At 51.4% G+C, this 27,928-nt stretch overlaps 2 protein-coding genes across 7 annotated transcripts; both read right to left on the bottom strand.

The window, feature by feature from the left end:
• Positions 1 to 5,579: 5,579 nt before the first annotated feature.
• On the bottom strand, positions 5,580 to 14,363 carry DYRK1B (dual specificity tyrosine phosphorylation regulated kinase 1B). Of its 6 annotated transcripts, none has more exons than XM_007996801.3 (12): positions 14,224 to 14,363; positions 12,009 to 12,172; positions 10,878 to 10,997; positions 10,589 to 10,777; positions 10,093 to 10,240; positions 8,529 to 8,815; positions 7,751 to 7,897; positions 7,526 to 7,666; positions 7,193 to 7,228; positions 6,913 to 7,108; positions 6,408 to 6,514; positions 5,580 to 6,314 (listed from the first exon to the last, which is right to left on the bottom strand). In XM_007996801.3, exons 2-12 carry the CDS (start codon positions 12,069 to 12,071, stop codon positions 5,943 to 5,945), a joined length of 1,806 nt encoding a protein of 601 aa, XP_007994992.3. In that variant the 5' UTR covers positions 12,072 to 12,172; positions 14,224 to 14,363; the 3' UTR covers positions 5,580 to 5,942. The 6 variants fall into 6 exon arrangements, with proteins under 6 accessions (XP_007994992.3, XP_037847607.2, XP_007994991.3 ...); XM_037991679.2 differs by lacking the exon at positions 14,224 to 14,363 and adding an exon at positions 13,469 to 13,657; XM_007996800.3 differs by having other exon boundaries at positions 6,913 to 7,228.
• A 299-nt stretch (positions 14,364 to 14,662) lies between these two features.
• FBL (fibrillarin) lies at positions 14,663 to 27,006 on the bottom strand. The gene is made up of 9 exons (XM_007996803.3): positions 26,894 to 27,006; positions 20,765 to 20,935; positions 20,558 to 20,659; positions 20,376 to 20,470; positions 19,236 to 19,406; positions 17,897 to 18,029; positions 16,740 to 16,852; positions 14,874 to 15,019; positions 14,663 to 14,768 (listed from the first exon to the last, which is right to left on the bottom strand). Exons 1-9 carry the CDS (start codon positions 26,901 to 26,903, stop codon positions 14,744 to 14,746), a joined length of 966 nt encoding a protein of 321 aa, XP_007994994.3. The 5' UTR covers positions 26,904 to 27,006; the 3' UTR covers positions 14,663 to 14,743.
• Positions 27,007 to 27,928: the final 922 nt, after the last annotated feature.

The following is a 27,928-nucleotide window of genomic DNA, read 5'->3' as shown; positions in this document are numbered from 1 at the left end:
CCCAAAATACACACCCAGCTGGCGTCCTCCCCTTCTGTGAGGTCCATTAACGTTTTTCTCAAAGAGGTTTTCTTTAACCCCTCTATCTAAAATAGCACCTCTTTCCACCCTCTAGTCCTCCAACACTCAACTTCCACAGCTCTGTTCACTAATATTAGCATTCGTCTTGCCCACTGGAATGCAGGCTCCAGGAGGACAGGGCTTTCGGGCGTCTTGTTTGCTACTGTTAATAACACCAGCACCTGAAAATGCCTGGCATGTAGTAAGTAGCCAGCATCTGATGACTCAACAAATAAGTAAAGAAAACCCTGGAATCAGTTAGGATATTGTTGGTTCTAAGTAATAGAAAGCTCAATTCAACAATATAGTTGGCTTAAATGATAGAGATATGTTGAATTCCCTAATGAAGAAACTCTGGAGGTAACTCACTCCAAGTAAGGCCTGATCCAGCACTTCAACATCACCACCAAAGACTTGATGTCTTTCCATCTCTCTACTAGTCCTTCCAAGAAAATGGCTAAAATCACATCACTAAGAAGTGGGTTGGCTGGATGCAGTGGCTCATGCCTGTAATTTCAGCACTTTGGGAGGCCAAGGTAGGTGGATCACCTGAGCCCAGGAGTTCGAGAGCACTTTGGGAAACATGGTGAAACCCCATCTCTACAAAAAATACAAAAATTAGCCAGGTGTGGTGATGCATGCCTGTGGTCCCAAGTACTCAGGAGACTGAGACAGGAGGATCACCTGAGCCTGAGAGGTCAAGGCTGCAGTGACTCCAGCCAGGGTGACAGAGTCAGGCCCTGTTAAAAAAAAAAAAAAAAAAAAAAAAAGTGGAAGTGGGTTACTAACATGTTTATTCATCTGACCGCCACTTCTTCACAATTGTGAAAACTGTAACGCTGATGAACATGATGCTGATAATAACAGCTATCACATATTCAGTGTTTTGTGCCAGGCACCTTACTAGTACTTTATTAGCTTCTGTGTGCCTTCATTTCCTCATTTGTAAAATGAGAACAGTAATAGCACCACATATAGTGACTGAGGATTAAACGAGCTAATACATAAAATGGTAAGATCTCAAAAAAATATTAGCTTCAGTTAGCTATTGCTGTGTAACAAAGCATCCTAAGCCACAGGGGCATAAAATAGCAACCATTTCTTTGCTCATGATTCTGCAATTTGGATAAGGCTTGAAGGGTGACAGGATTTGGGATGGTTCATCCCTACTCCACATGGTGTCAACTGGAATGGGGGTTAGGCCATCCCAAGAAGGCATCACTCGCATGCCTGGCACAGCAGCTAAAAGTTGGAACAGCCGCGGGCAGGGGCAGATCTATAGAAAATGCAGGGCTCCAAGAGTAGAAGCAGAATCTGCCAAGTAGAAGCAGAATCTTCCAGGTCTCTTAAGGCCTAGGACTCCATTTAGTACAGCATCACTTTCAATGTATTTTTTTTTTTTTTTTTTTTTTTTTAGACAGAGTCTCACTCTGTCACCCAGGCTGGAGTGCAGTGGTATAATCTTGGTTCACTGCAACCTCCACCTCCCGGGTTCAAGTAATTCACCTGCCTCAGCCTCCAGAGTAGCTAGCTGGGACTACAGGAGTGTACCACCACACCTGGCTAATTTTTTTTTTTTTTTTTTGTAGTTTTAGTAGAGATGGGGTTTCTCCATGTTGGTCAGGCTGGTCTCGAACTCCTGACCTCATGTGATTCACCTGCTTCAGCCTCCCAAAGTGTTGGGATTACAGGCATGAGCCACCGCGCCCAGCCTGCTTTCACTGTATTCTATTGGTCAAAGCAAATCTCAGCGCCAGCTCAGATATAAGGGGAAGGAAGGCGGCTCCACCTCTTGATAGGAAAAACAGCAAAGAATGCGTGGCTGTCTTTAATCACGGCTATTTTAATCTCACAGTAACAGCCTTGTCACTGGTCTCCCCACTTCAATCCTTAATGCCTTATAGTCAATTCCCCATAGAGAAGCCAGAGGAATCTTCTAAGTACACTTTGGTATGAAGAATTTTAGAGGGAAACACACACACACACCCCTGACCACACTCCCATCCCCAGCTTAAAATTCTACAACTTCCCACTAGCCTGTGGGGTAAACACCCAGACTCCTTACGGCATACACAAGGTCTGACCTCTTGCTCTGCATCAGCCTCTAGGCTCCAACCATCACAAACTCTTAACTCTTAAAGGAGTTAATGCCTACTCCTTCATCACCTCAAACCTCATTTCCTAGGATCCGGATTTGATATCCTATTAAGTGTTCTTGTAACACTCTCTACCTTTCTTTGTAATTTCAAACGTGTGATTGATAGTCTAAATTACCATCCTTATTGCTGTAGCTTCTATGGGAGTAGGGAAATATTTTGTTCTCTGCTGTGTTCCCAATGCTGAGCAGAAAGAAGAGGTAAGGTGAAATAATTGTTGAATGTCTTGAGCCCTCAGAAAATGCAGCCCCTTAAAGTTCTGTAGAAAGGGGCTCAGCAGAGTCCCCAGCTTGCTGGGATCCAGATGTGTGCTCTTCAATAGTTTATTTGGTAAGTAGTTACTGAGCACTAACTATGTGCCAAGAACTTTTCCATGTGTTAGAGATAACGGAGGAAGTAGACAAAAGACCCTTCCCTCATGAAGTCAACAGTCTCTTAGAGGTAAGGGTCAGGGGAGGCAGACCATAAACACAGATAAATTCTATAGAGTGTTAAACACTAATATGATTAATGTTAAGGATAAAGCTCAAGAAGCAAAGATAGATGTGACTATTAGTGGTACAATTTTAGAACGGTTGTGAGGGAAGATCTCAGGAAGGCAGTGACATCACAGGGGAGACCTAGAGAGGAACGAATGAGTCTGGGCTATTTGGTAGATGAGTTCTTTAGGCAAAGAGAAGAGCAAGCGCAAAGGCCCTGGGGCCAGTGTGACTGGAGCACAGGGAGTAATGAGTAGACGATGTCAGAGAGGTGATAAGGGCAGACAATGAAGGGCCTTGCAGAGGACTCTGGCCTTTACCCCGAGTGAGATGGAGCCTCGGAAGTGTTCTGAGCAGGCGAGGGATATGACCTGATACAGGTGCTCACAGCATCCCTCTAGCTGCATGTGAGGAACACTCTGGGGGGCAGGGGTGAGAGCAGAGAGATCACTGAGGGGCCTGCCATAATGGTCTGGGAAGAAGATAAGGGTGGACAGGAGTGAAGGTGGGGAAAAGTGGTCAGGTATACTAGCTGACAGACATGGATATAAGACAGAGAGAGGAGTAAAGAACAATTCCAGTGGTTTGGGCCTGGAGAGGAGGGAGCATTTATTGAGATGAACATGGGGGGAATAAATTTTGGGGAAAGGAGGAGGAGCTCAATTTGATCAAAATTACTCTGGAGATACCTCTAGATTACCAACAGGTATCAGGTAGGCATCTGGTCAGGAGCTCAGAGGAGAGATTCTGGGATGGACATAGAAATGTGACACATAATGGGAGGCCGAGGCAGACGGTTCACAAGGTCAAGAAATCAAGACCATCCTGGCCAACATGGTGAAATCCTGTCTCTACTAAAAATACAAAAATTAGCTGGGTATAGTGGCGCGTCCTTGTAGTCCCAGCTACTCGGGAGGCTGAGGCAGGAGAATTGCTTGAACCCAGGAGGCAGATTTTGCAGTGAGCCGAGATCATGCCACTGCACTACAGCCTGGCGACTGAGTAAGACTCCGTCTCCAAAAAAAAAAAAAAAAAAAAAGGTGACATATACATTTCCACGCCTCTCCCAAATTCCTCACAAGACCTACATGATCTTGCCCTGCTGATACCTCCTTGGTAAGTTAATGGCACACACACACACATCCTGGGCCCTCCCCTTCCTAGCTATCGATACTGGTCAAGTTACCTACCCTTCTCTGTCCTAGGTATCATTTACAAATGGGAGATCACATCAGCACTTGCCTCCTAGGACTGTTCATTCAAGACATTAGTTACTGAGCATCTGCTTGGAGATATCCCTTCCCCACTCCTCCCTGCCTCCCCCTCCCACACAGCCTGTCAACCTTCTGGACGTCTCTCCCATCCCCTCTTGCCCTCCCGACAGTGACCCGTGCCCTGATCCATTCCCAACATCTCTTGCCTAGGAATCTATCACATCTGCCACCCTGGGTTCCCCGATCCCAGTCACTTTCCTGTTAATCTATTCTCATGTCACAGTAAACTGGGCCGTACCCCTTCCCCACTAAAAATCCTCCCGTGGCTCTTCATTGTCCTCAGGACAAAATTCAAGTTCCCTAAATGGTCAAGAAAATCTTCCACATCTCATTCATACAGAATTTTCAGTATGATCACCAACACCAGATCACCTGCAGTCCATGTTCACACATCAAGCTGTTTCTGCCTTTGCTCAAGCCATTCCACCACACCGCCCCCGACCCCCAAAACATCCTTCCGTCTTCAGGTCTCAGCTCAGACAGCTCCTAGTCTTCCAGGATGATCTTCCTACCAGGGCCTCCTCGGGTTCCCACCGCGTTCCACACCGCCTCCATTAGTGAACATACATAGGTCCGCGACGGGGTCCTTGCCTGTCTCTCCCACTGAGCGGGGCTTCCCGCAAGCCGGGCCAGGCATAGCAGCCAGTAATGTCCCCGTGCTGGGGCCCCTTCAGGCCTCGGCGTCTACCGCCCACTCCGGAACTGTGAGCGACAACCGGCACGCTCTACCGGCACGGCGCCGCGCCCACCTTCTGCACACCTCGAAGACCTCAACACCTGCGCCAAAGCCACCCAATCACGGTCTTCTCTCCACCTCCTAAACACCAAGAACATCCAGGACCCAGATACCTCAGATTGCTCATTGGCTGCCTGAAAACCCGCCCCCAAGCCTGAGCGAAAAGAACTCTGGTTGCTGTAGTTCCCTGACACCGCAGAAAGCGACTGCTAAGTAGAACTCCATTTCCCAGAAAGCGCCGCGCCCCAGTGGTGGCAGACGGTACCCTTTGAACTGGGCAGTTCTTGATTGGCCGGTTGAGAGACGTACATTTCCACATCACCATGGAAACAGGACCACTTACCTGGAACCCCGGGAAAATCTTTTTTCCTTAGAATCTCAAAACACTTTGTTTCGCGATGATTCCAAAGGGTTGGACAGTACACATGTGGGGGCAGTGTCTGTACCTATTGTCTGCCTCTTCCCCAGTTGGCGTCAACAAAGCCTGCTAAGTGCACTCAGCGGCTACTGGACGCCTCCTTGCCCTGAGGAGCCACTCCTGTGCTGGCTCTGCGGACGCCCCGGCTTATTAGGGCACCTGTTTCCCAGAGACAGGCCAGAGCTGAGCCTTTACCCTTTCAGAGTCTGTTCACCCAGGAAAAGGCAAATGCAGGCCAGGATCCCATCCACGATCAGGATCCCATCCACGATCTATCTAGAATGCTGGTGCCCCAGACCTGCAGCCCCATGCCTGCAACAAGAGCCACAGCTTCTCCACAAGAGACGCCTCCACACCACAGAGCTCCTCCAGCACCCCTCCGCAAACCCCCTTCCCCACCACGCCTCTGAGGGTCAGGTGAGGGGAGCCGAGGCCCTGCAAACGCTCAGGCAGGCATGTGAGAAAGCTCTTTACTGGGGGTACAGCGAGGAGGAGCAAGGCCATCTCCCCCTACCTGCCCCCACCCCCTCCTAGGGTCCTGGGGTGAGGGGGGTCTTCCCTCCACCGGACCACCACTGTCTTTGGTACAATAAATAGAAAAAAAGGGGGAGAGGGGCCCAAGGGTCCAGTCCTTAGTGGGGAGGGAGCGGCCAAACCCCTCTCCTTGACCCCCCTGCCCCAGGCCCCAATCAGTGCAGGCCTCACCCACCCCAGCTGGGTAGCAGCAATTCCAGTCAAGGAGAGAGATGAGGATGGGAGCCCAGGGCCCCCAGATGGGGGGGGTATGGCTTCAGGAGGGGCCCCAGGGAGGGGGCAGGGTCATGAGCTGGCTGCCGTGCTCTGGGGTACACCACGGAGGCCCAGGTGAGGCCCCAGAGTGCTAGGGTCATCAGGAGGCGGGAGGGGTGGACGACCTCCCGTCATCCGAGTCCGGAGGGCTGAGGCAGCCGGGTGCTGGGGGGCAGGCGCTGGGTGAGGTGGGGAGCAGTCAGCAGGCCCGCCCACCAGGCTCACATCCATCAGCTCCGGAGGCGGTGGTGAGGTTGGTGATGGGGGACGACCAAGGTATCGGGGCTGGGGGGGTAACTGGGCCCCGGTCCCAGGCAGTGATGAGGCAGAGGCCGGGGCTTGATGTGTCTTGTGGGGCACATCACCCCCTGCCCAGGGCCGCAGCGGCTGGGAGGGTGGGACCTAAAAAAGCAAAGGAGCAATGGGTGATGGAGACCCCAGTCCTTAAGCCCCAGGCACCACCACCCACCTCCAAAGCCCCCAAAGCTTCATTACCTGGGGGCTGTTCATCTCACAGTCTGTGATAGGGGGCCCAGGGCCCCCACAATATCGGTTGCTGTAGCGATAGGTCCGGTTGTCACTGGAGGAGCCACTGGAGCCTCCTGGAAGTGCCAGGGAGGAGAGGTGAAGGGGCATAAGGTGAGAGAAAGTGGCAAGTGGGTTTTGGGATGGCTGAGTGAAGTTCATGGCCCAGGCTCAGGTTCAGGCTTCAAGATCAGAGCCCATCTGAAGAACCAGGCCCATATTTGAGATTTTAGATTGGAATTCAGTTTTGGGTTTTAGAGTCAGAACCAGTTTCAGGGATCTGAGCCCAAGCCCAATTTCAGAGATTGTGTCAGGGCCAGTTGGAGCTCTCCCATCCCACACGTCATCTTAGAGTTCAGGATCAAACAGTTTCAGAGCTCTTGTGTGAAGACCCAGTAATGAGGTCCCCTAGGACAGGCCAAACCTGAGCAGCCCCCACCCCTGTTGTACCCCATTTGGGCACCTGGGCACCCACCAGAACTGGAGATGGAGCTGGCGGTGCTGGAAGAGGGGCAGGTGTCGAGAGGCGCGGGCGAGGTGGAGGCACTGCTGCCTGCCGGGCCCGTGTTGGTGGCCTCGTCGGCCGTGCGGCGGAAGAAGCCGTGCTGCAGAGCCCCCAGGGGGCTGATGCGGGCGGCAGGCTCATACTCCAGCATGCGCAGCACCAGGTCCTGGAAGCGGAGGTAGTCGGCGGGGCTGTGGCCCGGCTCCCCCGCCCGCCGGCCCCCGGGCCCGCCCGTCTGCACGCCCAGCACCTCCTGCAGCCGCCGTGTCCCGGGGCCCTGGTAATCCTGGCAGGGAGGGGGTGGGAGGGGGGGCAAGAGAGTGGCCGTCAGTGGGCAGGAGGGGCAGGGAGACACACATGGGGAAACAGAGGCACAGGAGAGAAAGTGGAAAGAAAAGCTAAGAAGAGTTGTGGGGTGGGAAGGAGAGATGGGAGATGGGGTGGGCAGGGGAGGAAGGAAAAGACAGACAAAGGGGACAGGAAGGAAGGGAAAGACACAAGGGAGAGGGAGCAGGGGGAGACAGCCCCAAGTGTGAGTGAGGGGCCACGGGGTGGGAGGAGTGGTGTGGGGCAGGGGCCGCACCTTCCTGAGTTCTTTTGTCCTTCGTAGGGTCCAGCCACCCCCAGGCAGCCGTTCAAAGTACTTGCGAGCCTTGGGCGCCTGGTCCAGCATGGCAGCCGGCGGGATGCCCAGCACCTCCACAATGCGGTTCATCTGGTCCACCTGTGAGCAGGCGGGAGTCAGGGTCATCAGGCCAGCCAGGCTCCACCCCCTCCACCTCCAGCACACCCCTTCCTGGGGGCACACCTCATTGGAGCCACTGAAGAGGGGCTCTCCGGTGTGCATCTCCACAAGGATGCAGCCCAGGGACCACATGTCAATGGCCAGGTCGTAGGGTGTGCCCAGGAGCACCTCAGGCGAGCGGTAGAAGCGGCTCTGGATATACTGGTAGATCTGGGAAAAGGGTCATCGTCAAGGGTACCAGCCTCCCCTACTGGTCCCACTGACACCCCCAAAGCTAAGAGGACCCAACTAAGGACAAGCCTCTTGCTGACAAAATGGGGACTGAGGCTCCAAATCCTGCCATTATCAGCACCAGTTTTCTGGGAGCCACTGGTGCCATCTTATCAATCTGGGGAGCCTGCTGGCCTAAAGAGACCCTGATCACACCCCCAACCCCCATCCTGGGCCTTTCTGGGTCACCAGAGGCTGTCATTCCACAAGCCCTATGCTATTGTCATTTTTAGTGGCAGCTCACACAGAGTTGCAAACTTGAAGCCTTCCACCTCCATCCCCAGCTTTAAGAACACAGAATACAAAAACTTAGTAAAGCAGCACCCAGGGCTCAAACCCAACCCAACTTTACCCTGTTCACATCTGGCAGCTTCAAAACGAGCCCTGCCCCCTCAGGCTTCACCCTCCCCATCCTAGTGGGCAGTACATCCACACCCCCACCCCAAGCACTATCCCTCACTTCCAGCAGTTCCTAATAATCCCATCCCAGCCAAGCCCCGCCCCTAAGCCTCCTGGGGCCCTGCCTCACCCAAACCACTAGCCCTGCTCCCAGGACCGGGCTGCCCCGTACCCTCTGGCCAAGCTGGCAGGAACTGCCGAAGTCCACGATCTTGATGGCGCTGCGCTTGGGGTTGCAGAGCAAGATGTTTTCGGGCTTGAGGTCGCAGTGAATGATGCTGAGCTCAGGCGTGGCCAGAAAGAGCAGTGCCGTGCAGAGCTGCTGCGCCAGCTTCCGGGTCAGGTTCAGCGAGACGCCGCGGAAGTGGGTGTTGCGCAAGAGGTCGTACAGGTTGTAGGACAGCAGCTCGAACACCAGGCACAGGTGGTTCCGGAACATGAAGTGCCGCTTCAGGTGCACTGCGAGGGAGGGGAGAAAATGGGCCAGAGAAGAAATGGCTCAGAGAGGGCAGGTGGTGGCCTGGGGTCATACAACACTCTTTGATCACTAGCCACATGTGCTGTGCCCACGGGTACCATCTGCTAGTCAAGATCTTTTTATCTAACAACTAGGTTCACACAGGAAGTTAACGCTCTTTCCAAGTCTCTGTCAAACCCTCCAATTAAACAAACGGGAAAGTTTCATTAGTTACTACTAGCTCTAACACATTCTACACTTCCTCCTTTAATTTTGTAACACTGCTTTCATCTCCCTTGTATTCATTTTTGTAGCAAAGGACACTAGTTTTCCATCTACTTTAAGGATGTACGTTTTCCTTTCAAACGAAACCATTTTAAAATCCACTTGCTGTTTATGATTATGTTGTGATGTTTATGTCCATTAAGAGGAATCAGTTTAAGGGAGGAGAAAGACTGGCACAGATGTTAAGAGTAACAGCTCTGGAGTCCACGGCCTCATCAAATTATAGCTCAATTAGTACAAACTGCCCCCTCATGCAAGTGACAGCACTTGAATGCCTGGGTTTCTTTTTTCCTTTCTTCGTTTTTGTTGTTATTGTTGTTTGGTTTTTTGTTTGTTTGTTTTTTAAGATAGAGTCTCGCTCTGTCACCAGGCTGGAGTGCAGTGGCATGGTCTTGGCTCATTGCAACCTCCGCCTCTAAGGTTCAAGCGATTCTCCTGCCTCAGCCTCCCGAGTAGCTGGGACTACAGGCGCGTGCCACCACATCAAGCTAATTTTTTCATATTCTTAGTAGAGATGGGGTTTCACCATGTTGGCCAGGATGGTCTCCATCTCTTGACCTCATGATCCACCCACCTCGGCCTCCCAAAGTGCTGGGATTACAGGCATGAGCCACGCGCCCAGCCCATTTTTTTGTTCGTTTTTGTTTGTTTTATTGAAGAAGAAACTAGGATGGAAGCCCGGGTTTCTTTATCTTCAAGAGGTTGGTAATAATGCCCTTCCCCTTATGGGCTGTGGTGAGTTAACTTACGTAAAGTGCTTCCAAGACAGCCTGGCCCTTGGTGAGCACTCAGTAACCTCTGACCACTACCAAGTAAACAGGACAAAAATCATAAAAGCAGCAGGAGAATCACTGATGTCAGTGAAGCACAGATCAAACCCTGCTCTGAAGATACCAGCCTCCTCCTGAGGGTGGGGCAGGGGTGTGACCCATCCCTACTGGCTCTGGCTCCCACTATCCCAGGTGCCCACAGCCCTGCCAGTCCTGGGCCTCACCTATGTAGTACTTCATCTCCGTGTCATGCTGGTTCATCAGCTCCAGCAGCCGCAGCTCAATCTGGGCCTGGTTCAGGAAGGCCTTTTTGTTCTTGATGATCTTGATGGCCACGAGCTCCTGGGTCTGATGGTCATAGGCTTTCACCACCTGTTGGGGCAGGGCATGTCAAGAAGAAAGGGGTGGGAGCAGGGCAGAGCCAGGCACCACTCTCCTCCCTCCAGGCAAGGAGGCCCACCGAGAACACTATGCGTACTTCGCAGTTGAGTGCACACCATTAGTCAGGCACTAGTGGAAACGCTGGACGTGAAATAATATACCACCTTATGTTGAGTCTTGTTATTTAAACTGTTTTACAGAAAAGGCAACTGAGGCACAGGGAAACTAAGTGGGCTAGGGTGAGTGGCCCAGCATGGGATTTGAAGCCACTGAACCACTAGGTGTGTGGTCAATGTTAGTGGGGCCTTGGATCAGGGTGGGAGGGGGGGTGTCCCACACCTGGCCAAAGGAGCCTTTGCCAATGAGCGAGTCAATCTCATAGCGCTCCAGCCAGCGCTCGCCACTGCGCACGATGTAGTCATGGTTGTCGTCATCATAACCATGGTTCAGGACCTTCTTCTCCTTCTTGGTGCTCGAATCCTGGGGTGGCGCCTGCTGGGCCCGCCGCTTCTTCTTCGCATAGTATACCTGCCCAGCCAGCCAACCAGGAGATGGGGACTGGTGAGTGACTCATGCCAGCAGCCAAGACCCTCGGCACCCAGCCCAGGATCCCCCAGCCCCTGCCCACCTCATTGATGTGCTTGTAGGTCTTGATGAGGTCCACAGAGAGCTTACGCAGCGGGGCTGAGGTTGCATCTCGGAAGGCCAGGGGCAGCCTCCGAGGCAGTAGCCGCACATCAGGCAATACCTGCAGGGCAGGGTGAGGGGTGGGCACTGAGGACGGGCCTTTACCTCCAACCTCAAGAGGAAGAACTATAAGGGCTGCTGGCGCATCATGTATTTGGTTGCTGTCTGTATTTTTTCCACCCGTTTAGGAAAGAAACTCCCCCAGGGCTGAGACTTTCTCTTGTTCTTACTGTACCTCCAGTGCCTAAAGCAGGGCCTGGCACACAATGAATACTCTTTCAGACCTGTGATGTGAATGAGTGAACCCTAACCTTTCACCCCTCACCTTTACTCCTTTCTGAACCTCAGTGGGAGAGATTATATGGAAAATCTGGGCTCTGTTCTTCCCCATTCTTCACTGTGAAGTCAGCCATTCTGGGTATCCTCTGAAGTTCCTCTATCTCAATTTACCCTCATCCCTTGGGCCCCAACCCATACCCCCACCAACTCTTTGCATAGTTCTTTCACCCCAAGACTCTTGGATCTGATCTGGCCCCTGGACCTCCCACTCCATCCTGCTTCAAGCTCTGCATGTCACTGCCTTCACTGCCTCCAGCCTTGGAGAGCTTTGCCCTGCACCACCCATGCCTCTTGGCCTCAAGCCCGTTTAGACTCAACCCCCCTCCCCATTCACCCCCTCCAGATCTTTCACTCTGAACTTTTCTTAGTGAGCATTTATTGGGTATTTACTATGCGCCAGGCACCATTCTAAGCATTCTACATGCATACCATTAACTCATTTAATCCTCACAACAACCGTGTGAGGCAGGTATCATTATTGGCCCCATTTCACAGAATAGAAAACTCGAGTATGGAGAATCTAAGTAATTTAACCACTGGGTAAGCATTTGAACCCAACCTCTCCAAACCCTGACTCTGCCTGAAAACTCCTCTGTTATTTTCCAATCCCATGGGACCCATTATGTGCCCAGGAGACTGTCTTGGGCAACCACACTACGTTTTGGTCTGGAGACCCTTCTATCCCCAGCCTCCCCCTACCACCAGGCAGGTGAGGAGCCAGCTGAACGCGTACCTGCGTGTGCTCCTGGGGCCCTGGGAAGCCAGAGAAGGGACCATGGCCCGGTGGGACGGCCATGGTGGGCTCAGAGGGCCGCAGGGGAGCGAGGCCTGGAGCGGGAGCCCGGCCGGGGGGCGCCTTCTTGCATCCTGCACCTCGGCTGCCACCGCCGCTGAGACCTGAGAGCAGACGGGCGGTAGGAAAACAACATGGAACAAGGGATATGTGAATAGTGCCAGGCGCGGAAGAGGTGGGCATGAGAAAGGCAGGGAACAGAGAGAAGAGGAAAAGGGCACAACGGAGCAACAGGTAGCAATGAAGAAAAGGGGCAGAGAAGTGGCAGCCAGGTGGGGGGTGGCAAAGCAGTCCCTTGACAAATAATGACCAAGTAAATGATTAAGGCAGCACAAAGAGAACACATAAAAGACAATGATTGGGGGCCAGGCACGGGTTGATATGAGCCATCACAGGGAAAGGAGGACAGGAAGACACCAATAATTCGGAGGAGGGAAAGAAAAAAGATAGAAACCACAGACAGTATGCAGAGGAGTAGGCTTCATTCTTTTCTCGTTGCTACTCGTGGCCCTCCCCAGGGCCCCTAACACAAGATCCCACCCTTCTAAAGTCTTCCCTGAACATTAGGATCTCAGCCCGTAGTACAGCAAGGGCCACTACTTCAAGATCTATCCTTCTCAGTAGATTCCCTCAACCCAGAGAACTCTAGGATTTCCAAACCACATGAGTGTTCCCCTCCCAAACCACAGCAGAATCCTCTGCAGCCCTAAAACCACATCAGCGTCCTTGGGGACCTCCCAACCACACCGAAGTTATCTGAGAACCTCTATAGAACAGAGTCCTATCTCTATGGCATTCTCATCTACCAGGGCACAACTTTCCTAGGGGACCCTCTCTATATCATGCCAAGACCGCTTCCCTATATCAGGTCCTCCATATTAGGAACCAGCCTTCCAGGCAGTCTCCCTGTACCATATCCCAATTCCCCCTGCCACAACAGGGCTCTTCCCCACATTACTCCAAGACCCCATCCCAATCAAGGCCCACTCCTCCTGATGGGAGGTGTCTCTTCCCACAGCTTAGAGTGATCATCTTTTCTCCCCTACACTGCTTCCTTGCCCCCCTACATACACACACACACACTGCCTAATATTCCTACCAGACACCTTTCTCCAGGCACCCCTCTTTATACCAGGGTCATTCCACAACTGTGTCCACTCCTACAGGGCCTCAAAGCCAAATGCCCAAGTATCACATAGGGTTCTCTCCTCCCAGAGTTGTCAGTCACAGCAAAAATCTTCTCCCCAATGGGCCATTTTCTCCCCCATGTCAAATCCCTTTCTCCTATTCCATGCCTCGCCACTCCACGACTCCTCCACCCTTGGAGGTTCCCCCCAAAACAACCTCTTTTCCGGGGCCCTCCCACACCAGGACCATCTCTCCCAGCCCCCACCCCCTACCCGGGTCAGGGCTGGCGCGGGGCCCACGGGGGGCTGGGGCGCGGTGGGGCCCCCAGGCGGGTGGTCGAGCGGCCAGCATGGCGGCAGTGGCAGCGCTGAAAAGGCAACCGCCTGTCCCTGGCCCGGCCGGCCCCGCGGCAGGGAGGGCAAGTGGGACGGGCGGCCCGGTGGGTGACAACAGCAGCCGCCGCTGCCACCGGGGGCGGGGAGAGGAGGGGACAAGGGTCAGCCCGGGGCACGAGGGGGAAGAGTAGAGCAGGTGGACGGGGGAGGGGCGACACGCCCCACCCTGAGTGGCCACCAGCCCCTAGGGACCCGGCGTCCCGCCCCCCACCCAGGAGGCCCTCCTGGGCCTGCCGAGACCGGCAGGCGGGGCCCGACTGAGCTTGGCAATCGGCACCTGCCATGGCAACAACTGTGCCATTGGTCGCTGGTGCCAAGAGCTCAGCCAATCACAGCCTAGGGCAGCTGTTGCTAGGCAACGAAGAAGCGGCCCGCGGAGCCGAGCCCAAACAAAGGGCGGGAGTGGGGCCCGGCTACCCCCTCCCAGCCTCCCTCCTGCAACTGCTCCCTCGGGCTTGGCCGGTTCCAGGAATTCAACTATGAATAGCCAGGCAGGGCCCGCACCTGCCCGCCACCCCCCTCCTCTCCTCCCTTGGCCTCGCGCTAAGTCTCGCGGCGACGCGGGCAGGGCGGATCCCATCCTGCCCACCTCCCTGCGACCGCGTGCCGCCCCACCGTCCCTGCGCCGTTACCTGAGGGAGCGGGCAAAGGGACTCAAAGTGCTCGGGGAGCCCGAGCTCAGACCTGCCCACTGGCTGAGGGTATCCGGCGGACGCGGCAAGCCAGGGCCCCGATTACCCAGTAATGCAACCAGCAAAATGGCGACCACAACAAACCGGCCCCCCCACGCCCTGGACTCCGCCCCCATCCCGCCCTCTCCACTCCCCTCACGTGACCCAGACTGCCACTCCGCCTGCGCGAGACGGCCGCTTACCTGTACGCATGCGCAGTGAGCTACCAATCACACCCAAGAACCGAAATCCGGGCTGCGACTGCGCGAGAGGCAGCTACAAACGGAGCATGGGCTCTGTGACCGGGTGAGAATTTACCCCACGACCCCGCAAAGTTAACCAAGGGTGCATGCGCCCTGTGTCAGCAGGTCAAGGGGAGGAATGAGCAGCAGACATGGGAGACGGATGAGTCTTTTAATAGAAAAACACACGTGCCAACAGTATCAACACACATCTCTAGCAATCCAGACAGCGCTGAACTTCAGTTCTTCACCTTGGGGGGTGGCCTGTGAGAGGAAGATACGTGATGAAGAAGGATCCCCAGGATCATGGCAGTCGGGGTGCAAGGGACAGAGATGTCTGTCTTGGTGTATTGCTGGGCCCCTGCTCACCTGTACACTCCCACGACCACGGCATGGTCTCTTTCATATGGCTCAAGGGTCAACTGCTCCTGCGGCTTCATATTCTCCTGCTGCATCTTTTTCACTTCGGAGGCAAACACAGCCTCGGCTGAGGCTGTGGAGTCAATGCAGTTGGCCTAAAGAGAAGAAAGGACTGACTGATGTCTACAACAGGGCTTCGGGCTGTTTTCCTCTTGTGTGCTCTTTAAACCAGATGTTTTCATTATTAATTCAAGTAAAACTCAGTGCTGTGTGTGGTTCTAATGTGTCCCCCAAAGTTCATGTGTTGGAACCTTAACGCTTAAATGCAACAGGATTGAGATGGGCCTTTGAGAGATGATTTACGTCATGAGGGCTCTGCCTTCCTGAATAGACTAATGCTATTATCACAAGAGTGGGTTCCTGATTAAAAGCATGATTATGCCCCCTTTCTGTCTTGCTCTCACCATTCTGCCAATGGATGACAGCAATTTGGCCCTCGCCAGATTCAGACCCCTAATCTTGGACTTTCCAGCCTTCGGAACTGGTAGCCAAATAAATTTCTGTTCATTATAAATTACCCAGTCTAAGGCTGGGCGTTGTGGCTCACGCCTGTAATCCCAGCACTTTGAGAAGCCAAGGCGGGTGAATCACGAAATCAGGAGATCGAGACCATCCTGGCCAACATGGTGAAACACTGTCTTCACTAAAAATACAAAAATTAGCCGGCTGTGGTGGCACACACCTGTAGTCCCAGCTACTCGGGAGGCTGAGGCAGGAGAATCCCTTGAACCCGTGAAGTGGAGGTTGCAGTGAACTGAGATCACAACACTGCACTCCAACCCGGCAACAGAGTGAGACTCCATCTCAAAAAATAAAAAAAATAAATTACCCAGTCTATAGCATTCTGTGATAGCTGCATAAAAAGGGCTAAGACACTTGGGTTTAGGAAATGTGATAAAAGGCTTAATTAAAGAAGTTTCTGGCTGGGTTCATGTCTGTAATCCTAGCACTTTGGCAGGCTGAGGAGATTGCCTGAGCTCAGGAGCTCCAGACCAGCCTGAGCAACATGGCAAAACCCCATCTCCACTAAAAATATAAAAGTGCCAGGTGTGGTGGCAAACATCTATAGTCCCAGCTACTTGGGAGGCTGAGGCATAAGAATTGCTTGAACCTGGGAGGCGGAGGTTGCAGTGAGCTGAGATTGCACCACTTCACGCCAGCCTTGTGACAGAGCGAGACTCTGTCTCAAATTAAAAAAAAAAAAAAAAAAAAAGTTTTTAGTTTGCTTTGGATTTGAAGCAGGAAGCCTCAAACAGTCCTATTTATCTAAAAGCCAGTGCTTAAGTTTTATACCCAGAAATTGTTTGGTTTATTTCTACTTCCTCTTCTTTAATAATAGTAATAATGCAGTTGAGAATAATAAAACAAATGTAGTAAAAGGCTAACAAATGGTGAACCCTGTGAAGGGTGCATGGGGGAGTTCTCCATTATTTCTAAATAAAACATTGTGAAAGATGTACCTAGCTTTTATCTAGTATCCTAGGCCAGGATCTTTTCTAAACACTTCATATATATTGACTAATTTGATCCTGTCATCCACCCTGAAAAAGATTAGACTAATATTTCTATTTTACAAGTGAGGAAACTTGAGGCATATAGGTTAAGTAACTTGCTCAGTTTACACGGCAGGCTGGAATGAGATGGTCAGACTCAATTTTGCACTTGACCACTGCACTCTCCTGCCTCTTTAAATCCAAAGCTATAGTTTTGCAGACTTGGTACCTCTCTTTTGGGTGGCTATTTGACAGATACAGATAGAGAAGATACCTCCCTAGAACACTGCCACCCCATCTTAGACTCCTCCAAACCCCGCACCTTAATGGAAATCACAAAGTGTCCTCCATTACGCAGGAAGGTGTGGGCATTCAGGGCCACAATCCGGGTCTGGTCTGGCTGGGCCACATCAGCAAAGATCACATCCACCATTGCTAAGGAGAAAGGGGCAGCAGTTACAAGTTGGAGTGACAGGGATCATCCCAGACCCTCCCAGGGGCCTATGCCCATCACCAGCAGGTTCCTGGGAGATTCTCCCTGCCTCCAGTTTCACTCCCCACCTCCACTGGTTCCCCTCCCTCCAGTATCCCAAGATGAGTCCAAAACCCACAGTCACATCATTCATCCACTCTTCTTGGAAACCATGGTTGCCACCTACTCTGTGGCCAGCCCTGGGCCGGGCGTGGGGGACATAGAGACGAGTCAGACCCGGACCCTGCCCTCGAGACGCTCCCAGGTCTGGTGGGGAGACAGACACGTCATCAAAAAGACAAGTAAGAGTGAGTGAGCACTTATAGGCAAGAGTGTCTGCAGGACCGTGAAATGAAAACAAGTCGCAGAACAAAGGGGATAGTATGAGTGCACGGGGGAAAAAAACCCAGAAAGAAAAATGAGCAGAATGAAAAATAATGTATTTAAGGCAGTGTGACTTTTCAAAAATGAAAAGGTGGTATAATGAAAACTGATTACTTAAAACCTGGGAAAAGCAGACATCAAATTGTTGTCATCAGTTACCTCTGGGGGTGGTTTATAAGGCTTTTCAACTTTTATATTATACCTTTGAATGTTTTTTTAAACAAAGTCATTAATATTCACAATGGACCCCTCTAGGTCAAGCCATAGCTCAGTTTGTTTTCTGGGCTATGCTCTCACCAGCCAATGATAAGGACCCCCAAAAGGAGGCTTTTAATGCAGGGGCAGTGTAATAAATACAGGAGGCAGGAAGTACAGGAGACCTAGGAGATGGGGAGGAGACTGAAGGAGAGGAGCTTGGCCCTCCAAGGTGGCTTCCAAGATTCTGAAGTCAAGCTGCCACCTCTGCAACTTCACCTAGCTCCCCTTACCCCTTTCTATTCCTGCAGACTCGAGAGGTCTGCTCATCCACTCCAACTCCATCGAAATCAGGGGTCCACTGGCTTCTTCCAGGAAGCCTGCAGTGGCCTGTCCTACCCCACCGGGGCCACCCCCAGACCCCTCACCGATGAGCATGCGGTATTTGTGTGGGTGCCGAGCATCCTCGATCACAGGAATGATGTTGGTCCTCTTCTTGGCCAAGTTAATGAGGTCACGGCCAGAGCGGTGGGAGAACTCGACTGCATAGACTAGACCATCCTAAAATAAATTAAAAATGAATCAACAATGATGCCAGTTCTCAGGCATGGAGTGCCCACTTTAGGCCCATACACTCTACACAGCATCTCTTCCAACCCCCAAATCAAAACCCTACCATATAATGACTATTGTTATCATGCCCATTTTACACATGAATACACTGAGGTCCAGACATAAAGTCACAGGTCAAGGGTTATTCAGCAAGTAGCAAAAGTACCCAATCCCATCTGCCTGAGAGCCCAGGCTCCCAACAGAGGCTTAAAGCCAGGAAGCCAAGGCACAGAGATGATGTAACCATGGGCCAATCACTGCTGTAAGCACCTTTCAGAAATTAACTCATTTAATCTTCACAAGTCTATGTTCCAGAGAGGTAAACTGAGGCTTGGATGGATTAGGTAACTTGCCTGATTAAAGCCTGAGGGTTTTCTTGTTTGTTTGTTTTGTTTTGTTTTTGAGACGGAGTCTCGCTGTTGCTCAGGCTGGAGTGCAGTGGTGCAATCTCAGCTTAGTGCAACGTCCACCTCCCAGGTTCAAGCAATTCTCCTGTCTCAGCCTCCTGAGTAGCTGGGACTACAGGCACACGCCACCACACCCAGCTAATTTTTGTATTTTTAGTAGAGACAGGGTTTTACCATATTGGTCAGGCTGGTCTCGAGCTCCTGACCTCAGGTGATCCACCTGCCTCGGCCTCCCAACGTGTTGGGATTAAAGGCATGAGCCACCTCGTCTGGCCAAAGCCTGAGGCTTTGAGACACTACATTTAATAGCTTATAAACACGTAAAGTAACAAAGGGTAATGGAGTGGGACATGTGGGTGCCAGGGGCCCTCTAAACGGGAAGCCTATACAGGCTCAGAAACCATGAGATCTCCTGGTTCTTTCTAAAGAAACCAGAAGAGCAGGTTTTAGCAGCATAAAATTTTAAAGAGGCCCATCAAATCAAATAGTCTGGTATCTATACTCCCAGCTGTCTCTCTAAGGTTGGTCACCCCACACCCGCGTCTCTTCCCTTGAGGCCAAGAACCCAGGAGCGAGGTTGAATGACGTTATCTGGTTCAAGCCGCTCCTTTTACTCACAGGCACTGTGACAGAAAAAGGCCTGGCCCTAAGTCACACAGTGAAGGCAAGCAGTCAAACCCTGCTATTCCAGGTTGGCAGAGGGGAGGGAGCCTTTGCCTCCTGCCTGACTCTCCATCCACTCACTCACCGGACCGACGATGTCAGAGACATGGGAGACGGTGGTGCCCGAGGCAGCCCCGAGGTAGAGCACCTTAGCCCCCGGTTTGATGTGGATCTGGTCCACACCACCCAGGATTGCTGCAGCCAGCTTGGAGCGGAAAGGGTTCCAGGCTCGGTACTCGATTTTGTCATCTCCTTCCTAGATGACAGATGGGGACAGAAGTCAGTGCTAGGCTCTTCTGCAGGACCTCACTGCCCTTAACCCTAGGACCCTTGAAAGGAACTGGGCCGTCCTATCACTGCACAAGAACTCAACGTGAGTACAGAGCAGTGACCATGCACATGCCGTCGCTGCCCTCTCATGGAGGTTACTGACTCAAGGGGCAGCAACAGAGAATAAACACAAAGAGTAACAGTAAAACCAGCACTCGTTCCACAAACATGCACTGTGCCAGCACCTACAGTGTGCCAGACCCTGCTCTAGGCTCTGGGGATACAAGACAAGGATCCCTGCCCAGAAGGCGTAAGTATTCACTGAACTAGCTAAATATAACATGGCATATGAGATGGTGACAGGTGTTAAGGAGAGAAGACAAAGTCAGGAAAGAAGACATGAAGTTTGGGAAGCAGGGAAAGGAGCAGGTGAAAATGAGAAAGGGGGCCAGGGAGGGGCTGAAAGGCAGATTCCAAATCAGACCTGAAGGAGGCGAGGGGCCATTCAAGTTATCGAGTTATAATGAGGAAGGACATTCCCAGGAGAGAGAAAGCGATTAGGAAGGCCCCAAGGCCTTGACAGGCGGAGCGGTGTGAGGCAGCCTGGAGAAGCAGATAAGGACGCAGCCTCCCACAGAGCTGGGAGTGGGAAGAGCAAGGCCAGGGTGGCTGGAGGACACTTGGTCAGATGGTTAGTGAAGGAGACAAGGCCGGGGGGCAGGCAGGGGGAACTAGAATGCGCAGGGTCTTGGAGGCCACAGTGAAGACTCAGGGGTCTAACCTGAAGGCAGTGGGGAGTCACAGAAGGCGGATTAGGAAGGGAATAGACAGTGTGGTTTGCTTGATGACAGTCCTGCCGCTGTCCTGTGCAGGACACAGGGTGAGGGCAGACACAGACTACCGGCTACACCCTCTGCTGCCACCCTGGTGGCTTGGACAGGGGCCCAGTTCTCACCGAAATCGAGACTCTCTTCTCCCCATAAACTGATTCCCCAGGGACCAGGTTTTTGGTGACCAGTGCATCTTCCTTTCCTCGACAAATGAAGACACCTAGGTGAGGGGATCAGAGCAGTGGTGAGGACCCCTCGCCTCTCCCTGCCCCTGAAGCCCAGCCGGCTCCCTGCCTTCCTCACTCACCCTCATGCCGATGCGGCTCCACCATCACATTCTTCCCCGACTGGTTTCCTCTTTTTCCTCCCCGACCACGACCCCGGTTGCCGCCAGAATGGAAGCCTCCACCTATAAAGGAGAGGTACAACAGGAGAGAAAGATCCTGAATCTCCGCCCTCCTCACTCCCCGCCTCAGGAAGGCCTCCCCCATAACCCCTAGCCAACCTTACTCACCTCTTCCTCCTCCTCCACCACCGCCGCCGCCACCGCCGCCGCCTCCTCGTCCACGACCTCTAAAGCCTCCGCCTCGACCTCGGCCCCCGCCAAAGCCCCCTCGGCCTCCACGACCACCACGGTCACCAAAGCCCCCTCGGCCGCCAAAGCCACCCCCACGGGGACTGAAACCTGTGGTGGAAACAAAAATAGGAATCAGGGCAATGAAGCTTAAAAGGTGAAGCCACCTTGTACCCAGCAATACCTCTCAGGCGAGAAACCTGAAATCCGTGTGCCCGTGTACAGCAGGACACATTTCCAAGAATGTCCACAACAAAAGAAAAGCGAAGACTAACCCAAATGTCCATCAATGGAATGGACAAATAAAATAGAAGATACTCACAATCAAGATCACGAAAATGACCTTCAGTTATACACAACAGACTAATGTTAAAATCATAATATCTTTTTGTGCTTAGTGCTTTTTTTGAGATGGGGTCTCGCTCTGCCCCCCAAGTTGGAGAACAGTGGCGCAATCATAGCTCACTGCAGCCTTGAACTCCTGGGCTCAAGCACTTCTGCTGCCTCAGTCTCTGAAATAGCTAAATTACAGGTATGTGCCACAACTCCCGGCTAACTTTTTTTTTTTTTTGTAGAGATGGAGGTCTCACTATGTTGCCCAGGCTAGTCTCCAGCTCCTGGCTCAAGTGATCCTCCTGCCTCGGCCTCCTGAAGTGCTGGGATGACAGGTGTCAGGCACCACACCCAGCCACAATAATGTTGCCCAAGAAAAGGGGCAAGGGAATGAGAAATGCAAAACTCATGATATTGGCGAATGGGAAGGAGATACTAATATGGGGTTGGGATAGGGGAGGGGTACATGAGTAGATGTAGGTTACTGTTAATATCCTCGTTTCCTTGGTTGCATAGCAGATTCACAGAATTTATTCCATGTCAATATTAATTAATGTGAAGAGTAAGCCCTGCATATGAGCACATGCTGGGACAACAGGGTCCCCTAGACTCTGGAAACGTCTTCATACCCTCCCACTCCTGACCTTGGAGCTGGAAGAAAAGTATCAACCCCAGCCCCACAACAGAGGGGAGTACAGCACGATGTCATCCCTAATTCATCGCCCTGCTTCCAAGCTTAAAGACGTCCCTGTCAGCTCAGGGGAAAAACAAGAAAAAGTATAACAAACTGCCATTAAAGAATGGGCTACACTTTACAAGTAGTTTGCAGCATGTCAGTAGGAAATAATATGTTAAAGAAATAATAGATTCAGATAGGCTTTATTCTTACCAGTTCAGGACAGCAAACACCATTAGTACAAAACAATGTTTAAAACAGAACTCTGGTGCTAACAGATTCAATATTTTCTGCGATTTGGTTTCAAAAACTCAGAAGTACTAAATCACACAAGTTAAAAAAAATAGTTGGAAAACCAGTGGTTTAAAATTATCTCACATGGGCCGGGCGCAGTGGCTCAAGCCTGTAATCCCAGCACTTTGGGAGGCCGAGACGGGCGGATCACAAGGTCAGGAGATCGAGACCATCCTGGCTAACCCGGTGAAACCCTGTATCTACTAAAAAATACAAAAAACTAGCCGGGCGAGGTGGCGGGCGCCTGTAGTCCCAGCTACTCGGGAGGCTGAGGCAGGAGAATGGCGTAAACCCAGGAGGCAGAGCTTGCAATGAGCTGAGATCCGGCCACTGCACTCTAGCCAGGGGGACAGAGCGAGACTCCGTCTCAAAAAAATAAATAAATAAAATAAAATAAAATAAAATAATCTCACATGATGTAATCTATTCAATAATAAGTTTGCTCATGTTTTCTGTAAAGATACACTATGATCTTATCCTACGCACCCTTCATGCACCTTAATGGTATTACAGATAAAAAAAATGTATCTTTTAACCTAATTTAATCTTTAAAAATGAACGGTTTCACTTTCAAAACTCCCAAACATAACGAAAAGTTGTTTACTTTTAATCTTCTACTCCCTCTACAGTCCACTTTTCACACAGCAGCTAATACATGCTGTGTTTAAAACAGCAAGTAAGATCTCATCATGCCCTTGCCCAAATCCCTCCAATGGGTTTCCACCACATCCAAAATGAAATAAAAATTCCTTTCCCTGGCTTACAAAGCCTGAAATCAAAGCCTAAAATCTTTAGGCTTTAAATTCTGATTTCATTGTTCTGAGCGCAAGGTCTTCCCCTAAATAAAGCTCTCCAGGTGACTCCAAGGTGCAGCCCACATTGAGAATCATCATCGTAAGGATCTGGCCTGTGCTGACTTCCCTGACTTCATTCTGTGCTGGGTTCCATGCTCTTCCCCACCAAGCATACATAGTCCAGCTTCTAAATCTTTACCATGTGCTGTTCCCACTGCCCGGCTCCTGCAGACATGTGCACGGCTCACTTGCTCCTTCACTGCATTCTGGTCTATGATAAAATGTTAGTTCCTCAGAAGGGCCTACTTTGGCCACCATACCCTTACCCTGCTTTATTTCCCTTCAAATCAATGATCATACCTGGCATTTTAAATATTATTACCGCCTGCCTCCCCCGCTAAGATCAAGCTCCAAATGGGCAGGCATTTTTAATTGTTTTGGTCACCACCGCATCCCCAAAACCCTGCACAACACCTGGCACGAAGTATGGGCTCAATAAATGTTAAATGAGCACTGTGCAGATGATTCTTAAACCCTGGGCCCTGCCTCAAGGAGAAAGCACCCTTTATTTGTTTAGAAAGCACGTGATCCATCAGCTGGTGACCAGGGAAGCGCTGGTCACGCCCCTCAAGTATCCCTTATGGAGAGACTGGCAATGTTGTTGCCACTCTCCACCCTAGTGAGTAAGGAGGGTTCATAGGGGTCTTGAAAACTTCATCTGTAAGACATGGAGCAATATAGTGCCAGGCCAGGTGCCGTGGCTCATGCCTGTAATGGCAGCACTTTGGGAGACCCAGGCAGGTGGATAGTTTGAAGCCAGAAGTTGAAGACCAGCCTGGCCAACATAGCGAAACCCTGTCTCTACAAAAAAATTAGCTAGGCGTGGTGGCACGTGCCCGTAATCCCAGCTACTTAGAAGGCTGAGGCACAAGAATCAATTGAACACAGGTGTTCAATTGAGGCACAAGAATCAATTGAACACAGGTGTTCAATTGAGGCAGAAGAATCAATTGAACACAGGTGTTCAATTGAGGCACAAGAATCAATTGAACACAGGTGTTCAATTGAGGCACAAGAATCAATTGAACACAGGTGTTCAATTGAGGCACAAGAATCAATTGAACACAGATTCTTGTGAGGTGGAGGTTGCAGTGAGTTGAGTTGGTGCCACTGCACTCCAGCCTGGGTGACAGAGATTCAGTATCAAAAAAAATAAAAATAAAAAAATGCAGTGCCCATCCTATAGGGCTGTAAAGATTTCATGCCTTGTACACACAGAGCACTTCACATATACACTATCTGGCACGTACTTTGAACATCATCATTCAAACTCAGGGGAACGAGTCTCCTCTTCCCTCCTCATGCACCTTAATGCTATTAAAGATGAAAATGTAACTTTTAATAGCTACTTCTAATTTGATCTTTTAAAATGAACAGTTTCCTTTTCAAAACTCCAGAACATAACCAAGAGTTGTTCACTTTTTATCTTCTCTCCCCCTTCAGTCCACTTTCCACACAGCAATTAATAAGTGCTGTTTTTGTTTTGTTTTGTTTTATTATACTTTAAGTTCTAGGGTACATGTGCACAACGTGCAGGTTTGTTACATATGTATACATGTGCCATGTTGGTGTGCTGCACCCATTAACTCGTCATTTACATCAGGTATATCTCCTAATGCCATCCCTCCCTACTCCCCCCACCCCACAACAGCATCCGGTATGTGATGTTCCCCTTCCTGTGTCCAAGTATTCTCATTGTTCAATTCCCACCTATGAGTGAGAACATGCGGTGTTTGGTTTTTTGTTCTTGCAATAGTTTGCTGAGAATGATGGTTTCCAGCTGCATCCATGTGCCTAACAGCACTCAGATCTCAGCATTTTCTTGCCCAAACCCTCCAACAGTTTTCCAAAGCCAGGACCTTCATTTAGGTGAGATGCCACAGCTAGGCTTATGAAAGTCTCAACCCAGGCCTAATAAAAAGGAAGTACTGGCATGTGCACGGGGCGGAGTGGGCAGGAGTGTAAATTTTCAATCTCAGATACTCAAAACATCTCATTTCAGGTCCTGGAGCTTTTTGGAGGAAAATGTACCACAAGTACCCACTCCTCAGAAAAAACACACGTTCACACAAACTTTTCCAGTAAGTTCTTTTTTTGGGGGAAGGGGGGTTCCACAAACTCCCTGATTTAAAATCTGCTCTCCTTCCACAGGCTTCTCCATCTCAAAAATGGCAATTCCATCCTTCCAGCTACACACCCCCAAACCCTTGGTTATCCTTGACTCTGCTCACACACCCACATACAATCTGTTGGTTCTGTCTTCAAAAGCATGTAAAACCGTCAGCATGTCCACTGCTTCCATCCTGGTCCACCACACCACCTCCTAGATTACAGCAACAAGCTTCCCACCGATTTGCCTGCTTCCACATTTGCCACCCTGAGGTCTTTCACACATCGAAGCAAGAAGAATCCCTTTTAAAAATGTCAGACTGCACCACGCCCCTGCTCAAAAGCTCCCAAAGGGTTCTCTCACTCAGACTAAAATCCTTACTAAAGAGCTAACACCTGACAACTTTTACAACTTCACATTCTACCACACAACGGAGGAAGGTTGGAAGAAGGGGTATCCTCCATTTCTGAGGGAATCATAGACCAGGATGCCTGCAGGCAAGTCAGGATCTCAATAGGAGAGATACCTGGCCTACAATCCCTCAGCCCACTTCATCAGGAGATCCTCCAAACACGGAAGAGAAAGGGAGCTTGGGAGAAGGGCACGGACCCACAAATCTCCTGCCAGGTGACCCCAATCTCTCCACACAAACACACACAAAAAAGAAAAATAAAGCCTGTTCCAGGAAAACAGACCCTTTGGGCCATGGTGGAAAATTCTCCAAACTCAATGAAGCAAGTTCTCACACAGACGAGTGGGGGTTGGGCAGGCCAGATGGAGGAAGTGCTCAGACACCACGGAGAAGGATTCTAATTTTGTTCTCTTTGAGAAAGATAAAGGCAACAACTAGAGACAATACTATTATGTCAAGCACTGTGCTATTTTTTTTTTAAACGTCGCTTAATCCTAACTGGCGCCTTTTTATTGATGAGAAAACAGAAGCTCAGAGAGGTAAAGCCACTTGCCCAAGGTCACATAGCAGGCTAAGAAGCTGAGCCAGAACTGAAATACTAAACTGAGGCCCTTCTGCTGTCAGTCAGGACCCTCATCATTCCACCATGAAGGCAGTGGGTTCAGCAGAATCTAATGGAAAATCGAAAGAATAAAACCACTTACGTCCTGTGACAACCACCCACCCCCCTACCCCAATCTAATGCCGAGCTTGTTAAGTCTCGCCCCAGAGGTGGAAATCTTAGTCCCCAAATCTCCACTCCATCCCTGGGGATCCGCCCCCCTGTAAGTGCAGAAGGCGGGAAAGTGAGCCACAGTGCCGCACACGGCCGACCGAGGAGTCCTCCGCTCCGGCCCACTCGGAAAAGCTGGGTTGGGGGATAAGGGGATGGTGGTGGTGGCAGCGACAGGGAAGGCAAATAGGGGTTTCCCACACACATCTCCAGGACCCAAGGTCAGGAACTCTCCATCTCCGACCCAAGGCTGATTCCCAAAACACGCCCAGCGATCCAAGACTCCAGATGCCGGGATCCAGACTCTAGTCCAAGACTCCTGAGTGCCGCCTCCTGCCCAATATCCAAAATCCCTACTAGACGGCCTCAATGAGACGAACCCCAGATCAAGACCCCCAATGCCAGACCCAAGGCCTTCTTCGACTCACGACCGTGACCTCCGAAGCTAGTCACAAACCCCTAGACCTCCTGGAATCAGGATTCCCCTTCCCACATGAGACCGGATCCGTGCTCAGAACCCCTGCCCCCAGGCCAAGGCCCCACCCCTCCGATTCTGGCCTGGCACCCGGATTCCCGCCCGGCCTCCGTCCCTGATCCCGGACCCCACCCCAGCCTGACCTGGCTTCATGGTGAGCCCGGGTTTGTGCGGCTCCGGAGCCCGCGGCGTTCACAACTACACGAGTCCGGGGCTTTCGCACGTGGAAAAGAGCGCAGGCGCGCGGCGACGTGCAGCGCGTGACGCAACCACGTAGCCCCGCCCCGGGCCCCTGCCCCGCCCGGAGCTCGGCGCTCGCACAGTGGGCGTGGATTCTCGAGCCTATCGAAACTACGCCGGTTATCCTCACTCGCTTCCTTCCCAGCCTTTGCTTGTGCAGCGGTCTTCCTAAACTCGCTTCCGGTTTCCTCTTCCCCAGTGCGAGCACCCCAATAATCAGGGCTCATAGCGAGGCCTTCGCACGGGCTGTGCCCTCTGCCCCCTCTTTTGTATTTCTGACTCCCTGAGGTCCCTGTACACCCAAAACGGCTTCCCTGACACATTTCCAGCGCCAAGAACGGTGACCGACTCTGGGCTTCCATCCATACATCCGAAAAACATTTACCGTGCCCCTCATGTGTACCAGGCGCTGTTTTAGGAGCTGGGAATACAGCGGTGTACGAGACATAAGAATCTCCATTCTCGGCCGGGTGCGGTGGCTCAAGCCTGTAATCCCAGCACTTTGGGAGGCCGAGACGGGCGGATCACGAGGTCAGGAGATCGAGACCATCCTGGCTAACACGGTGAAACCCCGTCTCTACTAAAAAATACAAAAAAAAAACTAGCCGGGCGAGGTGGCGGGCGCCTGTAGTCCCAGCTACTCGGGAGGCTGAGGCAGGAGAATGGCATGAACCCAGGAGGCGGAGCTTGCAGTGAGCTGAGATCCGGCCACTGCACTCCAGCCTGGGCAAAAGAGCCAGACTCCGCCTCAAAAAAAAAAAAAAAAAAAAAAGAATCTCCACTCTCCTGGAGTTAATCTTTTTAATGGAGGAAATAGACACCAAACATGTTGAATGTTAGAAGGCAGTAAGTGCTTTGGAGAAAATCACAGCAGGGAAAGGGGATAGAGATTTTGGAGGGCAAGTGATTTTTGTTTTTTTGGCATGGTGGTCAGGGAA

This window comes from Chlorocebus sabaeus, chromosome 6 (genome assembly GCF_047675955.1).
Source record: "Chlorocebus sabaeus isolate Y175 chromosome 6, mChlSab1.0.hap1, whole genome shotgun sequence".
Lineage (NCBI taxonomy): Eukaryota > Metazoa > Chordata > Mammalia > Primates > Cercopithecidae > Chlorocebus > Chlorocebus sabaeus.
Note: the sequence above shows the minus strand (reverse complement) of the source record. Positions and strands in the feature narration are given on the sequence as shown.

Excerpts from the sequence above, each read along its gene's own strand:
- DYRK1B (XM_007996797.3), bottom strand. The coding sequence starts at position 13,547 with ATGCTGGCCGCTCGACCACCCGCCTGGGGGCCCCACCGCGCCCCAGCC. Across the intron at positions 7,898-8,528 it reads CCTGCCAGCTTGGCCAGAGG|ATCTACCAGTATATCCAGAG; the intron begins GTACGGGGCAGC and ends CCCTTTTCCCAG. Across the intron at positions 6,515-6,912 it reads CAGCTCCATCTCCAGTTCTG|GAGGCTCCAGTGGCTCCTCC; the intron begins GTGGGTGCCCAG and ends TGGCACTTCCAG.
- FBL (XM_007996803.3), bottom strand. Across the intron at positions 20,471-20,557 it reads GGAGCCGCATCGGCATGAGG|GTGTCTTCATTTGTCGAGGA; the intron begins GTGAGTGAGGAA and ends CCCCTCACCTAG. Across the intron at positions 15,020-16,739 it reads ACTTTGTGATTTCCATTAAG|GCCAACTGCATTGACTCCAC; the intron begins GTGCGGGGTTTG and ends TCTTCTCTTTAG.